The 21,173-nt window shown below is 44.7% G+C and overlaps 1 protein-coding gene across 14 annotated transcripts; it reads left to right on the forward strand.

Annotated features, from left to right (window-relative positions):
• The first annotated feature begins 5,842 nt into the window (after nucleotides 1–5,842).
• Nucleotides 5,843–15,850, forward strand: TMEM14A (transmembrane protein 14A). Of its 14 annotated transcripts, none has more exons than XM_032649747.1 (7): nucleotides 5,849–5,907; nucleotides 8,868–8,954; nucleotides 10,368–10,452; nucleotides 12,326–12,427; nucleotides 13,968–14,055; nucleotides 15,274–15,313; nucleotides 15,546–15,850. In XM_032649747.1, exons 3-7 carry the CDS (start codon nucleotides 10,383–10,385, stop codon nucleotides 15,600–15,602), a joined length of 357 nt encoding a protein of 118 aa, XP_032505638.1. In that variant the 5' UTR covers nucleotides 5,849–5,907; nucleotides 8,868–8,954; nucleotides 10,368–10,382; the 3' UTR covers nucleotides 15,603–15,850. The 14 variants fall into 14 exon arrangements, with proteins under 14 accessions (XP_032505635.1, XP_032505644.1, XP_032505642.1 ...); XM_032649746.1 differs by having other exon boundaries at nucleotides 5,852–5,977; XM_032649748.1 differs by having other exon boundaries at nucleotides 5,852–5,977; nucleotides 8,903–8,954.
• The last annotated feature ends 5,323 nt before the right edge of the window (nucleotides 15,851–21,173 follow it).

A 21,173-nucleotide genomic window follows, 5' to 3' on the forward strand; every position in this document is an offset into this window, starting at 1 on the left:
ACACAGTATCTACCCCGGAGGGTTATTGGGAGGATTAAATGCTCAGAAGGTGGCTGGCCCACAATACTCATTAAATGTTAGTTACTATCATTATTGTTTATAGTAAAGTGCCAAATTCCAGGAAACCTCTCAGTCCCAGTAGCACGGAAAGTCCCGTGTTCCTGGCAAAAGTTCAAAATGAGTCCAGATGGCAGGGCTAGGACAGGGAGTCAGCGGTACCCTGTTCACTCTCCGCTGCCTGTCTCTTTCAGAGCCCACCTTAAAATTCCCCCTTAGGTCCTGTAATTGACCTTTTCTCCCCATCACAATATTTCAGGAAACTGTAATCCTTAGTCAACAGGTTGTAGTGCAGAAATTGTTACCTTTTTGGTACATTCTTTTTTTAAATTAATTAATTTATTTTTGACCACGTTGGGTCTTTGTTGCTGCCCACAGGCTTTCTCTAGTTGCGGCGAGCGGGGGCTACTTTTTGTTGCGGTGCGGGGGCTTCTCATTGCGGTGGCTTCTCTTGTGGAGCACGGGCTTTAGGCGCATGGGGTTCAGTAGTTGTGGCTCGCAGGCTCAGTAGTTGTGGCTCACGGACTTAGCTTCTCCGCGGCACGTGGGATCTTTCCAGACCAGGGCTCGAACCTGTGTCCCCTGTATTGGCAGGTGGATTCTTAACTACTGCGCCACCAGGGAAGTCCTCCTACATCCTTTTAGTCAGACCACCGCCCTGTTTTCTAAGAGGAAACCATTTGGAGTTTGATAATAACTCTAACAAGGTTTAAAACACCTCGCCTACCTGAATGAAACTAGAGCATCTAGTGCCCCCTGCTGCCGTTTGTAGGAAAGGCAACCAAATAAGAAAAGCTGGATTCTTTGACAGCGAACTTCTGCTTATCAAGGTCTAAAAAGAAATCGGTATAAATATCCTATAACTGAAGTTAGATTCCCGTTTCACCTTTTCTTGAATTCACCCCCTCGAAATTCAGTTGTTTACTTTGCCTCTGCCAAAAAATGACTCTTGCTTAATTATACTGAGAAAACTCATTTACCTTTGCTTTCCTTGAATTTGATTGTAGCTGCTTTGACTTGGGGATTTGTACTGGTTTTGTTTTACTCTTGGCTTGTTTTCATTTCCGTGAAGCCCGAGACCGGCGCGCGGGGCGAAGGCTGAGGCGTCAACCGGCGGAGGTAGCCTCCGCAGGCTCCACGGCCCTCGGGAACCCTCTGAGGCGCCCCGGCTCCGCTGCCTTCGAAGACGCCAAACTTCCCAGGATTCTGAGAGGTCGCCGTCAGGGTCAACAGGACGCCGGCCCAGGGCTGAGTGTCAGGCGGGTTCAGCCAATGAGCATGCGCTTTAGGAGAAGTGGGCCCGCCCCAGCGGACTTGGGCCTTATAAACGGTCGCTCCGAAACGCTCGCGTAAAGATGCTTGAGCTAGTTGTCGAGCGCGTGGCGGTTGCCCACCAGCGGTCTCCGCGGCGTCCTCGGCGGGGCGGGGCCAAAAGGGTCTGACCTGCGCGTCAGAAGCAGGTGAAGGCGAGCAGCCCGTGGAGACGACGCGCCTGGCCGAGAACAGGCACGGGGCCGCCTCCAGAACCCGCCCCGAGAACCCGGCAAGAGCGAGGAGGGAGCGGGTGGGGGCTGGGGAGTGGGCGGGAGTCGCTGGGTGGCTTTGGGCGCAGTCCCCAAACCGCCTGGCCCAGAGGGTAGGTGGCCGGGAGCAAGGTGTGATCTCGGACTGGGTCTGAGCCAGGTCCGGCCGCGCCCTACCCAGGGCCTCCATCCTCCCCTCCCGCTGGGAACAGACTCGCTGTGTGACCGCAGTCTCTGCCCCAGGAAGGCCAAGTTCCTTGACAGCAACATCTGGGTACAGGGGAAGATAGAGATTGATGATAGCGCTTGATAGGAGGGTGTCTTCCAGTTGTGGCCTCCGCTGTGGCCAGGTTGCCCTTTCTTTCCCCTCCCAGCCTGGAGGGGCTGTGGAGTTGAGATCTCAGTAAGGAGGTGGTATAAATTTGTTAACGTCTTTCCAAGGTACAATCTTTCATACTTAGGGTGCGTGGGAGTGTACTTTTGCTGCTGGATGGTGGCTTTATTTGTAATCCTTCCAGTGAAAGCTTTCGGCGATCTCGCCCTACCTTAGCTCATGGATTTCTAGTAAGACATTCAAGGCTCATGGCTTCCTTGTTAAGACTTATTGTGGCCATGTGTCTCACCCGACCGTTTCAGAAAATTGTTCGTTGGTGGCACGAGCTGTGATACCAGCCTGGGGATTAACTGTTGTGCTTTGTATCAGAAGAGTGCTAGTTTAATTTTTTTTTTTTTTAAACACTGTGAGAACTGTAACCATGTTTTCTAAGAGGTCAGATAATGAAAATGAGAACGTTTATACTGCTAACGCAAGCATGATTCCCATCACCAAAAAAGAAGGCTAAACGACTGTGTTATTTTAACGACAAATGTAAGGACACATACAACTGGACCAGGGACGTAAATAACCCACACAGAGCATCCTGCACACCGTACGGGAAAGAATTTGGGATTGGGCATGGTGCAGAACGGGATGTGAAAGCGCATTTCGAGACAATCTTACAAGTCCAGAATGAGACAGGCAAGTGCCTCCAAACCAGCCAAAGGTGGTGTCTTTTTGGGAAATGAAATCAGCATTCACCCAAAAGTAGCAGCTGGTGAATTAGCATGGGCGTCCTACACAGACAGACATGCCTTGTCCTATGGCTGCCTTGATTGTTCTATGAAACTGAGTAAGGTCACTTTTCCTGATTCAGAGGTTGTGACCAAAATATTCTGTGGGCAAACAAAAGGAGAAATTTTGATAACAGGTGTGTCGGTCCCTTACAGTGTAGAGCTGATTTTGTCATCTCTCACCAACCATCATGCTTTCTATAGTATATCAGCTGCAAGCCATGCACCAAATCATGGCAACAAAAAAATGTTCTTTCTAGCTCTCAGGTACTTTGACTTGAAAAATGGAGTTTCAGATCGTCTTCTGGATTCCTATGCGGATTTGAATGAAACTGCCGAAATCATAAAACAAAAGGCTGTTGGTATTTTGCCCAAGTACAAACTAGACTTAGCTCCTCTACCCGCATATTCGTCAGATAGCACAAATGTACATTGTTTGGTTGCTTTGGAGGCACTTGCCTGTCTCATTCTGGACTGATGAGCAGAGAGAGGCGTAAATGGTAAGTAATCGTGTGGGATCTGAAGAGAAGAATCGAGGACCTGAAACAGGCTTTGTTTGTTTGTTTGCTTAAAAATCAGTAAGTCCCTTGTGACTTTGGTTTTTATGAATCAATCTTCCAAAGCCAGGGTGGCCCTGGAAGAATGGATATAAACTGAGTTTCTGAACATTTGAAAATGAGGACCAGGCTGAGGATCCCAGATCACTCGCTGAGGCGCAGACGTCCTTGGAGGTCCTGCCTGGGCTCTCAGCCTTGCCTTCCCTTTATCCAAGTCCACCAAATACAACTTAGGAAACCCTGCATCGCTAGAGACTGGGAGTTCTGCAAATCCAAGGAAGCCTGAGGATAGAAATCAGAAGATCTGAGAACTTGGATGGGAAAAAGAAGTTTCTGTACTCACCAACGTCTAAGTAAAATTTAGCATTTCTTTCCATTATGAAAATTGGCAGCAAACCACAGCAGTGCTAGAACCTGTGACTGTCATCCCCAGGAATCACAGATATTCACGTTACAGACACCTCAGAGTATTGTTTATGTGCACAACTACTTGGAAATTATGGTAATTATTAAAACCCACTTCTAGATCTCATAATTTAATAATGAAGCACATCTTATATCGCAGATTTAAACGTTTAATATTTTGATAACTTTATTTCAATAAAACTGGCTTCCTTGTCAATCCTACATACTTTATCTTGTACATTTGTCCAGACTGCCCAAGGGTTGATGGCACATTGGAAGTTAAGAATATGCTGTGGGGCTTCCTTGGTGGCGCAGTGGTTGAGAGTCTGTCTGCCGATGCAGGGGACACAGGTTCGTGCCCTGGTCCGGGAAGATCCCACATGCCGCAGAGCGGCTGGGCCCGTGAGCCATGGCCGGAGCCTGTGCTCCACAACGGGAGAGGCCACAACAGTGAGAGGCCCGCGTACCACAAAAAAAAAAAAAAAAAAAAAAGAATATGCTGTGGATCATGAGCAGACAGCTTTACAAAGAGGTGGAGGTGAATAGGCTTTACTGCACTCTCGTCTTGTGCTCTATCTTCCCATTAGACGGAGGAGGTGTCAGCTGGAGGCGTGTGAGTTGAGAGGACAGTGGCCCTTTTGCCTAAGAACCTTCCTGTTCCCGCATGTTGTTCACCTTGCTCTTTTCGATTTGGGTGAAAACGCCTTGAGTAGGAATACCGTGAGGCTGTTTTCAGTCTCTAAGACCTCAGTGATGGGGTGGAAGGGATCTCAGCATCTTATAAATCCAGGCACTGGGGTCCGGGGAAAGTTATTTACTTGGGGGGGGGTTCATATTAGTTAAAGACACTGAGGCATCCCAAGAGGGATTTTGGTTTTATTCAGGTTAGGGAAAGTGTCCTGGGAGTCTGTGGGGAGGTGGGGGGAGAGAGAGAGAGAGAGACAGAGTGAGAGCATGCACCCACAAAGGTACCAGCATGCCCTGAGGTAAGGATGGTTAAAGAAGGGGATGAGAAGGAGAGCTGGGAGAACCCGGAGCCAAAGTTCAGGATACCACTTCCTCCATCCACATTCTGGCACCTGCCATCAACTCTCCTGTGAATCTCCCAGAACCCTATTTCCTTATGCCCACCTTAGACTTCTCATCTTAGATAGTCTCATTGCTTCCTTGAAGCACTTTTAAACACAAGGAATAGGTTCAGCAAATTTCACAAGATATAAGATATATTCTTAAGATTTCTTTCTTTATTAATTTTAAGAAATTCTATTATTCCCAGCCCCACGGCACCCCTAGAGCTGCTTGATAAGCCCTAGATGACAGCCTTCTTCAAATCTCTGAAGAGCTATTATATAAGGAAGAGGGTTGGAGTTACTGTCAGTGGCCTGGAAGGCAAAACTGGAGTGAGATGAGAAGTTGTAGCCAGGATGCAGGATTCCAGATCAATTTAAGGTTCATCCCTGAGAACGTATTATTCTGGAACGAAAGATGATTTAAAGTGCCTTTCAATTCTGGCACTCTGTACCTTTCCCCTTCAGGTACTTAAGTCCAGCAAATCCTGGGCTTGAAGTATGAAACCGGGATCCTGGTCTCCCCACCACATCTAGATGCCTTCGTAGATGGTGCGGTGTAATAAAGGGTGCTCGGGCTTTGAAACCAGACAAACTCGGGCTCTAGCCTTTGCACCCTGTGGAGTTGAGTCTGTGGACAACGAAATCCCTTCGCCTCTCTGAACCTTACCTCCCTCCGCTGAAAATGGGGACAATCTGGTGGAAAGTATCTAAAAGGCCCGGGTTGCTGGAGAGGTCCCACACACGTCCCTTAAATATTGAAGGAACTTCTTCAACGGTTAAAAATCTTTCGCCATCTGGAATCCCTGGTACACCCAGGCCCACTCCTTGCGAATGCATGTCACTCCAGGTCCGTCCGGCAGGAGGCACCAGACCCGAGTCCCGGGATCAGGGCCAGGACCAAAAGCCGGGTCGCCGAAGCGAGTGGCCAGGTCCGGAGCGAGTGCCCAGGTGTGGCCGCCGCCTGGGATGCTACAGTACAGGCGTTATAGGTGGTAGAGCCGACTAACCTCCACGGCGCCCGGCGGGCGTGGGCGGGGCAGGGCTGAGCTGCAGTGGAAGGAGTGCCGCGCATGCGCGCCCGAGGGGCGGGGGCGGTGCCTGCCGGAATCAGCGGCCCCACCCAGTACTGGGAGGTAACGCGCAGAGTAGAAGGCGCAGCCGGCGGGGTCAGCTTCCCTTCTTCAGGTACGAAGTTTTCCCGCACCTAGCTCCCGACTTTGCTCTTTTCAGCCGCGGAGACAGCTCGGGGCTGCAGGTGAGCTGTACATCTCGCAATCGAGACTTTCCTGCCCGTAATTTTCATGCAGCGGTGCAGAAATAGGCAGTTAAAGACGCAGAGAACCTTGGGAGGATTTTGCAGGGGGTGGAGTCTGTTCTCCCGGGGAATCGCTTTTCTCCTCCTCCTGGGAATTGCCGGAGTTCCTTCCTTCCGCGGTCCTGAATCTCCCACCTGTTCTCCTTCCTACCTTCCTAGAGCTAAGGAGAGATGGGGAAGAGGGTGGGGCTCTTGGACCATCTAGAAATGCTTGGCAGGGTTTTAAACCTTCCCAGCACCACCCAGACTTCACTCGAAAATGTGTCTTTCGAGCCTCAAGGAGTTCAAAGGTAGGTAATTATTGATACTCAGCGTGTGAAAATGCTTTTTATATAATAGCTTACGGGAAATCTCTTAGTGGTTTCCCCAAATTTTGGAGGGCTAAGGGCAAGGCAGGGCCCCTTCATCTGGTTTTGTGCGTTGTGCAGTAAATCATTTTGCTGCATTGCACCCAAGATGCTTTCTGGCCTTTCCAAGGGCTGGGCGTAGCGTTTGCGATGGGAACACGTGATACCTCGTACCCACGCCCATCCCGCCCTTGTTAACGCAGCCTCTGGCTTTCCTGTGTGATTCTGAGCAGGACATACGGTCCTGCCACGGAAAAGAAGCACCAGAGCTGATTGCCTTTTGTTTGAATTTTCGCTGTAAGCACGAAACTTCTTACAAGGATTGAGAATAGATTTATTTTGCCTCCTTAGAACAACACTCAGTTCACTAAGGCGATGAAGGGCTTTTTCCTGGCACTAGAGCTATACCGAGGGTAGGTCAGTTACGGAATGTCTTAAGGCAGAAGTTATTCCTTTGGTTCACATACTCATTCACTCAGCAGGCATTTACTAAGCACCTGCCTAAGTGCTCAGTAGTGGGCTTGGTGCTGTGAGGAAGACGAGATGAATTGAACCTGAGCTTAGTCCTCAAGGAGCTTGACTGGCCCAGAGGAGAGAGAAGCTCACGGGAAGTAAGTCTACACCAGGTAGAAGGGATGCGGCCCCAAGAGAGGGTCAGAGGAAGAACTGGGGGACTCGGAGGAGGGAGAAGAACCAGGCTTCCACCCCCAGGTGATTAACTTAAGGAGAGAATTAGGTCCCTCAATTACTACCTGATGAGGAGTGATCTCTCTCATAAGATTCATCTCTGTGGAAGGGTGCTTCCTGACTGTGTGTTGGGCATCTCAGACTGATTATGTTTAAGTTGGGCTCCATCATTCCAGGGCACCCCCACTCCTGCCCCCACCACACACCTGCTGCTGTTCCATTGTTCCCTGTCTCAGGGAACAGCATCAAGGCTCCCCTCTTCTCTAGTGGTCCAAGCCAGAGGCTTATCCCCCCTGCTCCCTCCCCACACCTGGGCTTGTTGAGTCAACCTCGTTCCACCCTCATTTCTCCAGGCCAGGCCACCATCATCCCTTGCTTGGCCTACTGCCTCCCAGCCTGTCTTCACCAGACTCCCTTTACGGGGCTTCCAGGGGTGATCTGGCCCTTGCTCACCAGCCCCGCCCCCCCCCACTTTCACACCCCTTGCACTTGTCTCCATTTTGAAACCATGCCATGCTTTCTCGTGCCACCAGGCCTTTGCACATGTCTCCCTTCTGCCTAGGACATGTGCTTCCTTGCCACCCTCCTCCCTTGGTTTACTCCTGCCCTCCCCGTGACCTCAGCTGGGTCCCTGCTTCCTGGAGGAATTTTCCTTTAGGCTCCAAGCCTCAGTAGGTGCAGCTCCTGGTTGCGCTGCCTGTGCCTCTCCTCCTGAGGGCTCCCTCACGCAGCTGCCACCTCCATGGTGCTGCACTGGAAGTCCTGGCATACCAGAACCATGTCCATCAGTGGGGCTTTCCATCCCTTCCTGCTGCCTGCACACAGAAGATGCCCAAGAAAAAGTCGTTGATGGAATTTGGTATAAGTGCAGGTTGTACTATTATGGTTTGAGTCTATGAATGCCAGCATCATGAATCCACCCTACCTCAGTTGATTTCTCGCTGTGCTGAAATAGTATTGCCCTTGTTTATGTCAAGCTTAAAAATGTATATAAGTGTGAAAGAGAGGAATCATTATATGAGCAGTTGGTATTCGTTGGGTGTTCATTGTGTGCCAGGCACGGTTCTGAGTGCCTTATAGCATTAACTCATTTCATCACCACAACAGCTCTGTGTGGTAGATATTTTTATTATCCCTATTTTACAGATGGAGAAACTGAGGTACAGAGATTAAGGAACTTGCCTAACATCACATGCTACTGAAGTCCAAGCATGCATTTTGGAATGTGATGAGCTCTTTGAGAAAGACAGGAAGTAGGACTGGACATGAAGCTCTCATAGGGCTGAAGATGGTAGGTCACCAGGTGGAAGACGGTGCAGCGTGGGCTAAGCTCTGAGGCCAAGCAGAATTACTTAATCCAGAATTCAAAACTCTGAGGAACCTCAGGCTCACTTTCACATTCATTCTTTCAGCAGCTAACTCAGTTTTCAGAGGTACTACTGGTTAGGAATGGGACTTCTCTGAGTCTGAAATCTTGGTTCTGCTGTGTGACCTCGGGGCTGCTGCTTGCCTTCTCTGTGCTTCAGTCACCTCATCTGGGAAATGGGGATAACAATGGGGATAGTACTTACCTCGTAGGGTTGTGGTGATAATTAAATAGGTTGTTACATGTAAGGCCTTAGAGTGGTGCCTGGCACATGGTGATTGCTCAGAAACATCATCCTCATTATTTGTTTATCCATCATTCAGTCAACAAATGGTTTTTGAACACAGGTCCTTCCTTCCTATATGTTCAATCCCACTGGACAACTTCTTGGGCATCGGCAACTATCCTGTTTTAATTCTTTGTGCCACAGACATTGAGGATTTTCCATCATTGCCTCCTTTTCAGTGCCATCACCTCCTCCTGTGCCTTGGGCTCCCTCCCCAGACCTTTCCTCACAGTTAAGTGCTAGCTTACTCTCTGAGATCAACTCAAGACCCCTTTTCCATTCTTCTGGGTCAGTTTGTTACCAGTTGCTACAGAGAATTAAAGACCAGGTTAACCTGAATGGCAGCAGTGAGAAAATTGTGAAAATACAAAGAATTCTCATATACCATTCCTCGTAGATACAAAGAACTACTTTCTCCAGGGAGGAAATAGAGATGTAAAAAACTTAAGATGTGCCATCACCACCAGGAATCTTAGAATTTAAAAAGCTGCAAGAACCTTAGAGCTTATCTTGTCTATTTCCCTCACTTTGGGGGAGTTGTTCTTAGGGATGGGGGGTGGTCCAGGGCCCAGCAGCCGCTAGTGACCAGAACCCATGTCTCCAGCCTGTAGCTAGCACACTTTCTCCTACATCTTAGAGAATCCCAGGCAGGATTTCAGTGGAGCTTCTTAGAACTTCCAGCCCCTGGATGTTTCAGCTGCTGCTGTGTTGCCTGCAGAATGTCATGGTCACTCAGTTAACTTCGTGCCAGGGCTGCATTGTACCCTTTAATGGTTTACCATGGACCAAGCGTGGGCATCTCTGCCACCACAGGAGAGCTGTCTCATAACCAAGCTAGTGCAAAGCACATGTTGAAAGGGAATCTTTGGGGACTCCCTGGCGGTCCAGTGGTTTAGACTCCATCAGCGCTCCCAGTGCAGGGGGCATGGGTTTGATCCCTGGTCAGGGAACTAAGGTCTTGCGTGCTCAGCCAAAAAAAAAAAAAAAAAAACCAGAAAGGAAATCTTTGTTTCAGTCAACAAGCAAACGTCCACATTACCCCTTTCCTGTTTTTCGATGTGAGGAGGAGGGGGGACAAATATCTGTACAAATACGAAAGAAAGAATTATAAGGTGGAGTTGCTGAGATCAGGGAATTTAGAGGAAGAAGAGCAGATGCTGCAGACCAGGTGGATGGTGCAGGTAGGAGTGGTTAAGGAGCTTGTGGGGCGGCTGACAAGGGGAGCAGGTTCAGAGGGAGATGGGGTGTAGAGGGCGGCTGGGATGGATATGGGGGAGTGGGGGAACATTCCAGGCACGGGAGTGCAAAGCGGAGGTGGCAGCATCACGGCCCTGTGACGAGACCCGGCTAACCAGAGCAGAAGTCCTCCTGGGGAAGTGGAAGGGAGTACGCAGCTGAGGGAACAGCAAGTCTTGAAGATAAGGAAGGAGAATCAGCCTCAGGTGTCGCCCTGAGCGTTCTTGAGAGTGATGAGGGTGGCGGGACAGCAGCTGAGTGCTGGGAGAAGTGAAGATCTAGCTGCCCTTTTCTTAGTAGGTTAGAGAAATTCATTTCTGTAACTCTGTGGAATGCATATCATTTTTATACACATTTGCTCCCCCAGAGTCTTATCTTGTAAAATATGTCTCTTCCACCTTGCTTTAGACTTGAACCTTGCCAATGGACCTGATTGGTTTCGGTTATGCAGCCCTGGTGACATTCGGAAGCATTTTGGGATATAAGCGGAGAGGTGAGCCCAAACCAGATTTTTCATCAAAGAGAGGTTGGTCATTGTGCTAGGATCATCTGAGGGTCTGTAAGCAGGACAAGAAGCTAATAAGCGACCTGGTGGGAGGTTGGTGGTTGTGCTAGGATTGTCTGAGGGTCTGTAAATAGGACGAAAAGCTAAGAATCACGTGGTGGGTGGGATTCTCGGAAGGATGGGGGTTCCATGGGGCTGGGTGGACAGAGCCTGTCATTCCAGAGCCTGGGCATCTGGGTCTCCCTTTACCTGTTAATATCAATTGCATAATTAATTGACTTACCCTCTTCAGGGCTACTCACTCATTGTCAAATGAGGTTTTTGGTTTGTTTATATACTCATAGTGTCAAAAAACTGAATTATGTTGATACTGTGTGTTGCACAGGAAAATTACTTAGATATCATATCTGAAGTGGTTTCTTCATGTCTGTGCAAAGATGGAAAAAAACACCCAGTTGATAAATTGAAGGATTTTCATGGAGAAAAATGAAAGATCAAGTTTTCTATTTTGCTTTGTTTTAAGGTAAAAGCGTTTGCAGTTATGGTGTCTCATATTTGCTTCTTATGTTTTTAAGAAATGAAGTTATATTTCGAAGAGTGTTATATTGGTGACTTGAGTTTCAGGTCTATATGGTTATCAGGGTTACTTCCTTCGTTAGCGGTTTTTCAAAGGGTAGGAAAAGGGGAGAGAGAGAGAGAGAGAGAGAGAGAGAGAGTGAGTGAGAGTGAGTGAGAGTGTGTGTGTGTGTGTGTGTGTGTGTGTGTGTGCGCGCGCGTGCGTGCGTGTGTTGGGGCTGCTGGAGGGTGTGGGAGGAGAGGAATACTTCCGTTATCAGGCATCCTCCTTCACTTGTTGCCTGTAGAATTAGACTACAACCTAGTGCATGTGGCTTCTTGTTCTGGATGGGTTGTGTGTTTTGGTGTGGGAGGTGCTGCGATCTGAATTTAAGGGTGGTTCTTAACCCTGCTGCAATCTGACTTTCCTGTAGCTGTTTAAAACACAGATACCTTACAACTGAATCACTTTGCTGTACACCGGAAACTAACACAACCCTGTAAATCAACTATACTTCAATATAAAAATAAAAAATAAATTTAAATCTAAAAAAATACAAAAAACAAAAAACCCCAGAGATGCCTTGACCCTAGGGATTCCAATCCGATCAGCTTCTAAATAGATTGAGTGCCCGGAAGTGGGGACTCTGTGTGTTGGTGACAGTGGCACTGGCACGTGCACCCTGCAGTGCTCGAGTCTATTACAGTGCCCCAGGCAGCGCTGAGCAGGGCGGGCGCTGGGTGGGGGAGGGGGTGGATTGGTGGCTGGCTGGCTGCATCAGTGACCAGGTCCTTCCTGTTACTCTGTGGTCACAGTCCATCCCTGAGTCCTGATGTGTTGAGGCTGGAAGGTTTGTTAATTATTCAGGACAGAACCATCGCTTGGTTTGAATAGGCCCCCCTCTCTACCTCCATGAGCTGAAAATATCATTTCATCTTATTTTTATCATCACAACCTCAGTAAAAAAAATGGAGGCAAGGAGAACAGGGGGAATAAAAGAGGGGCGTAAACAAGTCAGGTAATTGTCCAAGACCGTGCAGTCACTGTCAGAAGCAATACTGCAGGCAGGCTTTATCACCATACCTACCCCTCCCATTGCTATGTACCTGGGGTTCCTCTGCCTCGCATTTGGGGTTCAGCATGAAACAGTCATGTCTTAGAAACTGTCCATGGATAGCCGATACCTAACTTGGCTTTGTCTAATTACAGTGCCCAAGAAGAAATGCATTTTTCCACATGTGGAGTGATGAAGGTATACCTTTCATTTGGGGATTCTCTCTCTGAGCCCGTACTTTTTTTCACCAGGTGGTGTTCTGTCTTTGATTGCTGGTCTTTCTGTTGGATTTTTGGCTGGCTGTGGAGCTTACCGTGTCTCCAATGACAAGCGAGACGTAAAATTGTCCCTGTGTGAGTAAGGCGTTTTTCCCAGTTACGGAGAATCAAAGCTTGGGGATAATTTTTTGATACCTAGCCTCGGTGTACTAGAAGATACTGGTGACATGGCAGGTGGGCATATGCATGTGTGGAGACAGAACACTGTTCTTGTTCCTTTCTACACAGACCTGATCAAAAATAATGATGTTGCTGCCAGGCCTTCCAGCTCAGAAGAATATTTCTATAAAACTTGTTACTAGAAAAATAAAATAAAATTAGAAAAAGCAAGGAATTATGTCTGGATTTTCTGCTAATGCTCCTGAACGCATATTAGCATAGTTTGTGTTACTGTGAAAATATCTAAAAAGAGACAGCCTTGCATTATTTTATTTAATTCACGAACAGCTTTTAGGTCCCCCACTTTGCCTTAAGATTTAGAAAAGCAAGGCTGACTCTTTTAGCTTCTTCCCTTGTTGGGCTTATAGTAGGAGAATGTCCACAGGGAAAATGGAAAAAACCTGTGTGTGTTTAAAGCCCCAGGATGCTTGGCTTTCTTCTGTCTGGGTTGAAAGACAAATACAGGGAAGGTCTGGAAAACTACACTAAGGAAATGGTCTCTGTTTAACTTGATGATTATTCAGAGTGCCCTGGTGGGCGTGGAAGAAAATACAAAGGAAGACAAATTGTACCAGTTCTTTGTTTGAGGGAGAGGAAGAGATTAAGTGGGATTTTTTCCCCTTATTTTAAATAGGAGCAAGGGATATTTTTAATAATGACATTATGTCAGAAGATAAAAATATATGGGCAAAATATATATATATATACACACATATATATGTATGTATATATATAGGGCTTTTAGGCATATGCATTTAAATAGTTAATGTATGTTTATTGTCAGTCATGTTTTTTATATCAGCAAGTGATTTTTCCTTGAAAGTTCTTAAATTGTGACATCAGTGCCCTAATCTCTTCCATAAAACTGCTTCTCTCATCATGCTGGTTTAGCTTCTAAAAGGCTGGTATAATGCTCTGAGTTTAATATTATTAGGCTGTTTTTATGTACTCTTCAGGCATCAAATTTCCAAAATGGAATGCTATAAAATAAAAACAGTCAGCCTTTTCTTAGGATTATTTTATTAATCAGGTCTTACTTTAAAGATTTACTTTAGAAACTGATTTCTTTTCCTTCCATTCAGCTAACTAAACATTTATTGGCTGTCTCTTGTGGGTCCAGGTATACTGCCTAGTGTTCCTAAGGAAACTTGAATAAGACACAGTCCTGACCTTCCCAGGAGTGTTCTATAAATAGAAATTAAGTTAGAAAAAGACTTTTCCTTTTGAAGATATTTCAGGAATGGATTTTAACGTGCTTGTTTCCTCAGAAACCATTTTGATAAGCTATTTTGTAAAGTGTTTTAATAGAGCACTTTATCTTTTCAAGAAAATAGCAACTCAGTACCAATACATAATAGTTGTCATATTAGAAAGCTGAAATGAAATCCATTTTTCCCCCAAGCAAGCACTGATAACATGTTTGAAACGCTGGTTCACGCACCGGTTTGGTTTTTAGTTACAGCTTTCTTCCTGGCCACCATAATGGGTGTGAGGTTTAAGAGATCCAAGAAAATCATGCCAGCTGGGCTGGTTGCAGGTTTAAGGTAAGAAAAACTTATTTTGATCTATTCTTTCCTCTGCCGTCATTTTGAAGTGCTGAATTTTTGGCAAAAGTCAGTTTTAACTTAAAAGGTCAAAGTAATTTTTATTACAATCAGCATGATTATAAAACCTTAAAATATCATCCAATCGTTGACATTTATGTGCGAGTGAGCATTTTTATCAAATACACTTAGCGTTGCTGTGCTATCTGGTCACATGTACACAGTTACCTTTTTCAGAATAAGGAATTCAATTCAGCCTCATTTTTTCTGAGGATTTACCTGTCTGAGACAGTAAAGGTATTCATTTAAATCTGATAATCTCTCTTAGAGAGTTGGACAAAGTGAAAGTCTTGCAGTTACTTTGAAATTTTAAGGGAGAAAACTTAATATTTTTTAAAAAGATAAATAGGGAGCTTCACGTTTCTCTTAATCTCAGTAATTCTATCCATGAGATTAAGCACATTACCAAGTAAAAATTTGTACTTAACATTTTGAATTCTTTGGAAGCTGCGTTTATATGTTGACAGCTATCGACATGTTCATTTTCTTTGATGTACGTTTTCACTTTTTGGAATTTATTCCAAAGAAATAATGAGATGTATACAAAGACTGATGTTTATTGCAAGTTTATTTCTAGTGGAAAACATGATCAACTGAAAAATTAGAAACAGCTTGAAAATTCACCAGTAAGGAAATGGTTCAATAGGTGTTTTGTCCACTTAATGGAATATTGAGCAAGCATTACATGTCACGTTTTCAAAAGCTGTTTAGTGTCATTAGAAAATATTGACATAATAGGAAATGAAAACAGAATAAACAAGCAAATATAGCATGATCTCAATTTTTTAAAAGTCTGGGTATATAAAAACAAGATAGGAAGTAATATTTCAAATTGTTAGTAATCTCTAGGTGGTAATGCAATGGGTAATTTTCTCCTTTCTATTTTTCAATAGAATTTTCTAGTGTGGCTGGATATAATGTTTATGATTTGGGAATGAAAGTGTGATTATAAAGACTGCTTTCTAATGATAGCCCTGTTCTAATAATGATACTTGGTGGTGGAAGGGGTCAGAAGTAGGGTTTATAGGTCAAGAAGACAAGACCCCAAACGTGGAAAGAAGCTGAGATTGTAATTATGACATCCCCAAATCACCCCTTGATTAGTTTTTCAAGTTGTTTGCCTTTACTCGTTTTTGAAAGTTTTGTGTTTCTTTCCAAACCTTTCTCTCACAAAGGTTCATCCCAGATTTTCAGAACAGTGAGTTCTGATTTTCCTCCTTCATTCAGTGAACATTTTTAATTCAGTCACGTCTGGAAGTTCAAGTACAGGGATCCAGGGATGGTGAGGTCACCCCTGCCCCAGGAAGTAGAAGCAGGGCAGAGCGCTGGGAGCCAGGGTTCAGTGCCACATGGGTTAGGTGAACGCGCGACCCTTCCGCCTCACACCTCCTGGGTCACCCTCCCCTTGCCTGTCTTTTGTTTTAATCTAGCCTCATGACGATCCTGAGACTTGTCTTACTGCTGCTCTGAGAATCCGCAGGAACTGAAAACTAAATTTGAGTCGTTCTGCTGTAATGGGCAGAGCCTACTCTTTGTACTGAAAAGATAAATTCCAATACGGAATGTTCACCGTGGTCTTATTTTACGGTAGAAACTGCAAAAGAAACACTGTCAACTCTGATATGGACACTGGTTTGAGGGAATTTTTTTTTTTTTAAACAAATGGTTTAACTGTTTTCTGATTGTCAGGTACTGGTTTCATTAAAGGTATTTAATAAATCATGATACACTGATTTGCTGTGTCATGTGGTTTTGTTTGGTTTGGGGTTTTTTTTTTTTTTTTGACAGTTCCAAATACTCATGTCTGAAATAAGCTTAAATTAAACTACAACCTACAGATGATGGAATGCCCTAAGTGGGCTTCACAGAATGCTAATGTACCTATTTGTCATTTGTGTTATATTTTAAATTATTTTTTTTCCATTTTAATTGTATTGCTACCAGTGTTTTTTCTTTCTTTAAAATACTTCATCCTCAGCACACTCTGTACCAACAGAATGTATTCAGTATAAAAATAAAAGAACTTCTGTTTTAAACCTGTTCCTCTCATTTTAGTGTCCTCTCTGATACTCAAATCATCTTTAACATGTTAAGTGTTCAATTATTACTATTTCATTATTATTTTTTTTTGCGGTACGCAGGCCTCTCACTGCCGCGGCCTCTCCCGCTGCAGAGCACAGGCTCCAGACGCTTAGGCTCAGCGGCCATGGCTCACGGGCCCAGCCGCTCCACGGCATGTGGGATCTTCCCGGACCGGGGCACGAACCCGTGTCCCCTGCATCGGCAGGTGGACTCTCAACCACTGCGCCACCAGGGAAGCCCTAAATAACTGATATATTTTTAAAATAGAGAAAGAGGATGAGAGTGATGAAGCCAGGAAGATAGAAGAATAAGATTCTGACCAGCTTTCCTCCTGTGACAGGTGGCAAGATTGTAGGTTTTCAGATTTTTCTCTTTTTATCTACTTGCAGATCATCCTCCTTCCAGGACAAGCCTTGACTGGTGAAATGGGGTGAGATTAGGGGATGCTGAGGTTTTTCACTTTCCAAATTACAGTCATCTCTGTATTTTAATGCTGGCATCTGTAGCCCAAAGACGTCAATCGAGAGGATTTTCAATGACTCATGGGGATTTAAAGCAAAAGTGCAGAGTTAGAAAAAGTGGGTCTTTTCACATTTTCCTTTTCTTCTGAAAATGAAAATGTTTTTTAGAAACATAACCCATGCTCATTTTGAAGAAGGTAAAATAGTATAGAAATTAGAAGCCCATCCCCACCTCCCCAAGATAGCCTTGAGAGGTTGATGGGGCATGATAGGGGGAGACCTGGTGGAGTGATAGGCTCTGGACAGCTTGAGGTACCTGGGGAGGGGGGTCCCTGAAAGCAAGGAGGGCTGTGGGGAGGGTAAGGGGTGGCTTTGGGAGGACGAGGAGTGTCTTCATGGTGTGAATGGGAGCTGATTTATTTTGTAGCCTGTTACCTGGCTCATTTTCTAAGCCAGCGCTTCCACACATTAAGAGCTCAGCAAAATAAATGAAGAAAAAAGGATCGATTGAGAATATCACCATTTGGAAACCAGAATGAAAAATGGCCAGTGGTTTTTCAACCCTACGTGATACCTGTTAGAACCATGTGAGGGGTTTAAAGCACATTCAGGTACACGAGTGTGCAAACACACACACACTCTCTCTCTCTCTCTCTCTCTCTCTCTCTCTCTCTGCCTGGGCCTCACCCCAGAGATTCTGATATAATTGATCTCAAAGAGGACTCTTGATTCTACTGTGTAGCCAGTGTTGAGAACCATTCATCAGAATGATGATGATGTCAATAGCTGCTAAAGCTACGAATAGGGATCTCTGTAGTGGAAATATCGGGGTTGACTGCCCTAAATATTTAACATCACTAAATGCGGGACAATCAGACACGATGGTCCTCCTGGTGTGAAGCGATAGAAAGCATGCAGCAGTACCTGTGAAGAATTCTTGCCAAAATAATTGACCTGGAATTCATTCAAACCTCTAGATATCAACTTACAGGAAACACAGGAAACAGAGAAGCACCTCAGGAATGTACAGCAAAATCGGCAATATTTATAACGTGGAACTCAACAGACTTGCTCTTCATAGAGTAGTCCCCAGACCAGCAACATACAGATCACCTGGGAGGTTGTAGCAACTCAGGCACTACCCCCAGAATCTGTATTTTAAGACCCCTGGGAATTTGTATGTACATTCAAGTTTAGAAGCACTGTTCTCCAGCTCAAGTGGTTAATACATTTCAAATGACTCTACTTTTATATTTCTATAGGAAAATGTGTAAACTGCATGAAAATCAAAGAGGCAGGGGGAGCCTGTAGGTTAAAGAGATTTAAGAGAATGAATTCATTCTTCAAATGAATGCAATGTGTAGACCTTTTTTAGCTTCTCGTTCTAACATAGCAGTTATTCTTTTTAAATGTGATACAATCGGGAGTATTTGAACCATGACTGAACATTTATATAAGGGAATTACTGTTAATTTTTTAAGTATAATAATATTATAGAATGTTTTCCCCAAAGGATCTTTATCTTTTAGACACTCATGTCAAAGTATTTATGGATGAAATAATATGATACTGGGATTTACTTCAAATTAACCGACCTGTGAGGGGGAGTGGGTAGAAATACAGATGCAACATGAGTGACATTTTGTTGCTAATTGCTGTGGCTGGGTGATGGGTACATAGGGCTTTTTATACACTTCTTTCTATTTTTGTAAATGTATGAAATTTCCCATCATAAAAAATACTTTTAATTGCTCAGCAAAAACGGATGTTATTCGTAATGTATTAAAGCTTTAAAGGCCCTGGTGTGACTTCTGAATCATGAGATTTGGAACTGTGTTCACTCCAGCTTTAGGGATGAATGGGTGTGATCAGTGCTCCACCCAGATGAGCCTTCTGAATTCAGGTTTAATGATTTCAAGCCCTGCGGGCACTGTCTATGCGGCACTGTCTAAACACCTTTCAAACGTGCCTTTGAAGTCAAAAAATTAAAGGGCATAATCCATTGTTTAAAGTGTGTAAGAATAAAAGGAATTAAGTAGACCAGTAACTGCATGCCTTTATTTTTTTTATCCTCAGCCTACATTCTAGAACTTTGTCTCCAATTGTCTTGGCATCATGCCTCCATTCTGTGTTGTCCATGGAAATTGGGTTTTAGTAATGTGAATTCTTGGGTAATTTAAGAGAAAGACTAAGGATATTCCTTTCTATGAAAGTCAGTCTAGTAACCTGGTACACAGTTCATTTTCCTGTGTCCATCTAAGGGATATTGAATATATATTTTCTGGTTTATGGAAAGTCTTTATGTCCCGCTTATGACATAAAGTGAGGTTTGCTTTGTTCCCATAAAGATGCTGTCCTAGAACACGCTGCTCTGATTTGGAAAGGTCTGTGCTTCGGTCTCCTTGCAGAAGGATCACTGGTACCAGGAACTAAATTGTTTCTGACAGTGGAATATAAGGCTTTGTAAAAGAATGTATAAAATCCACCAATCAATCAGATAATAGCTAGATAAGCGAACAAGGTAATTTATTTAAAATATATTGGAAAAAAATTAGGCAAAATCAATTCTCTAAGAAATCCCAATGACATATTATGTATCAATCTAATGTTTTTTTAATTTACTTTTTAAAACTTTTTATTTTATATTGGAGTATAGCCGATTGACAATGTTGTGATAGTTTCAGGTGCACGGCAAAGTGACTCAGCCCTACATATGCATGTATCCATTCTCCCCCAGACTCCCCTCCCATCCGGGCTGCCACATAACATTGAGCAGAGTTCCCTGAGCTATACAGTAGGTTCTTGTTGGTTATCCATTTTAAATATAGCAGTGTGTAGATGTCAATCCCAAACTCCCTAACTATCCCTTATCTAATGTTTTTAAATTCTCAAAGAATTTTAAAATATGGAACTTCGCAATTAAGTACAATGTATGTATGTGTGCATAGAGCATCTGTGTGAATGCGCAAGTACATTCTTTTTTTAAAAATTAATTAATTTATTATTTATTTTTGGGTCTTTGTTGCTGTGCACAGGCTTTCTCTATTTGCGGCGAGTGAGGGCTACTCTTCATTGTGGTGCGCGGGCTTCTGATTGCAGTGGCTTCTCTTGCTGTGGAGCACATGCTCTAGGTGCGCGGGCTTCAGCATTTATGGCACACGGGCTCAGTAGTTGTGGCTCGCGGGCTCCGTAGTGCAGGCTCAGTAGTTGTGGCGCACGGGTTTAGTTGCTCCGACGCATGTGGGATCTTCCCGGACCAGGGCTCAAACCCGTGTTCTTTGCATTGGCAGCAGGTTCTTTAACCACTGCGCCACCAGGGAGGTCCACAAATACATTCTTGTACTGGAAGCTTTGTTTCAAGAAAGCTTAGCATAAAAATATCCATTTGTTATTGTTTGCACTCTTTTCTACCTCAAAATTACAGAAGCTATTAGACCTGTCAGAAGATCTTATTATTTAAAATATTTATTTAAAAATGTAAAAATAAACAAACAAAAGATGGGCTTCCCTGGTGGCACAGTGGTTGAGAGTACGCCTGCCGATGCAGGGGACACGGGTTCGTGCCCCGGTCCGGGAGGACTCCACATGCCGCGGAGCGGCTGGGCCCGTGAGCCATGGCCGCTGAGCCTGCGTGTCCGGAGCCTGTGCTCCGCGACGGGAGAGGCCCCAGCAGTGAGAGGCCCGCGTACCGAAAAAACAAACAAACAAAAATGTACATATATTACCTACTACAGATGTGTTTTTTTAATAGCAATATTTTAATATAATTGGTTTCCTTGGTAATCCTATGTATCTTATTCTCTGTTTTTAATATTTTCCTGATTTAGGAGTATATCTCATACTGCCAAAGGGTCCATAGCACAAAGGAGGTTAATAATTCTTGTTCCACGTGCTAAGATATTACAGGTCAAACAGAAGACTACAGCTCCAAAACACACATTTACAGAAATTTAGTAATGTAGACACAAACGGGCCTAAAAAAATATCCATTTATAAAACACAATATTAGGGGCTTCCCTGGTGGCGCAGTGGTTGGGGGTCCACCTGCCGATGCAGGGGACACGGGTTCGTGCCCCGGTCTGGGAGGATCCCACATGCCGCGGAGCGGCTGGGCCCGTGAGCCATGGCCGCTGAGCCTGTGCGTCCGGAACCTGTGCTCCGCAACAAGAGAGGCCACAGCAGTGAGAGGCCCACATGCCGCAGAAAAAAACAAAGACAAAAACAATATTAGAGGCAGTTATTCCCATTATTACAGGGCTGCTTTAGGTTTTGAAATGATTTGGTGAGGTTAAGCAGGTAGCTCCCTGAGTATATTTAAATGATTCTATCAAAATGTTTTGATCCACACTTACCTTCTCAGTGAGTTATACCAGCAAATAGTAAATAGTAGTCTTATTAGTTGGCCCCTGTCCTTTTTTTTTTTTTTTTTTAAGAATTTTATTTTATGTTTTGGCCACACGGCTTGTGGGATCTTAGTTCCCCGACCAGGGACTGAACCCAGGCCCTCAGCAGTGA

This window comes from Phocoena sinus, chromosome 11 (assembly GCF_008692025.1).
Source record: "Phocoena sinus isolate mPhoSin1 chromosome 11, mPhoSin1.pri, whole genome shotgun sequence".
NCBI lineage: Eukaryota > Metazoa > Chordata > Mammalia > Artiodactyla > Phocoenidae > Phocoena > Phocoena sinus.

What these genes read in the sequence shown, in the direction of transcription:
- TMEM14A (XM_032649744.1), top strand. Translation starts at nt 10,383, where the DNA reads ATGGACCTGATTGGTTTCGGTTATGCAGCCCTGGTGACATTCGGAAGC. An exon ending in AGACGTAAAATTGTCCCTGT is followed by an intron (nt 12,428 to 13,967) that starts GTGAGTAAGGCG and finishes TTTGGTTTTTAG; the next exon opens with TTACAGCTTTCTTCCTGGCC. An exon ending in GGGCTGGTTGCAGGTTTAAG is followed by an intron (nt 14,056 to 15,273) that starts GTAAGAAAAACT and finishes GTTTCTTTCCAA; the next exon opens with ACCTTTCTCTCACAAAGGTT.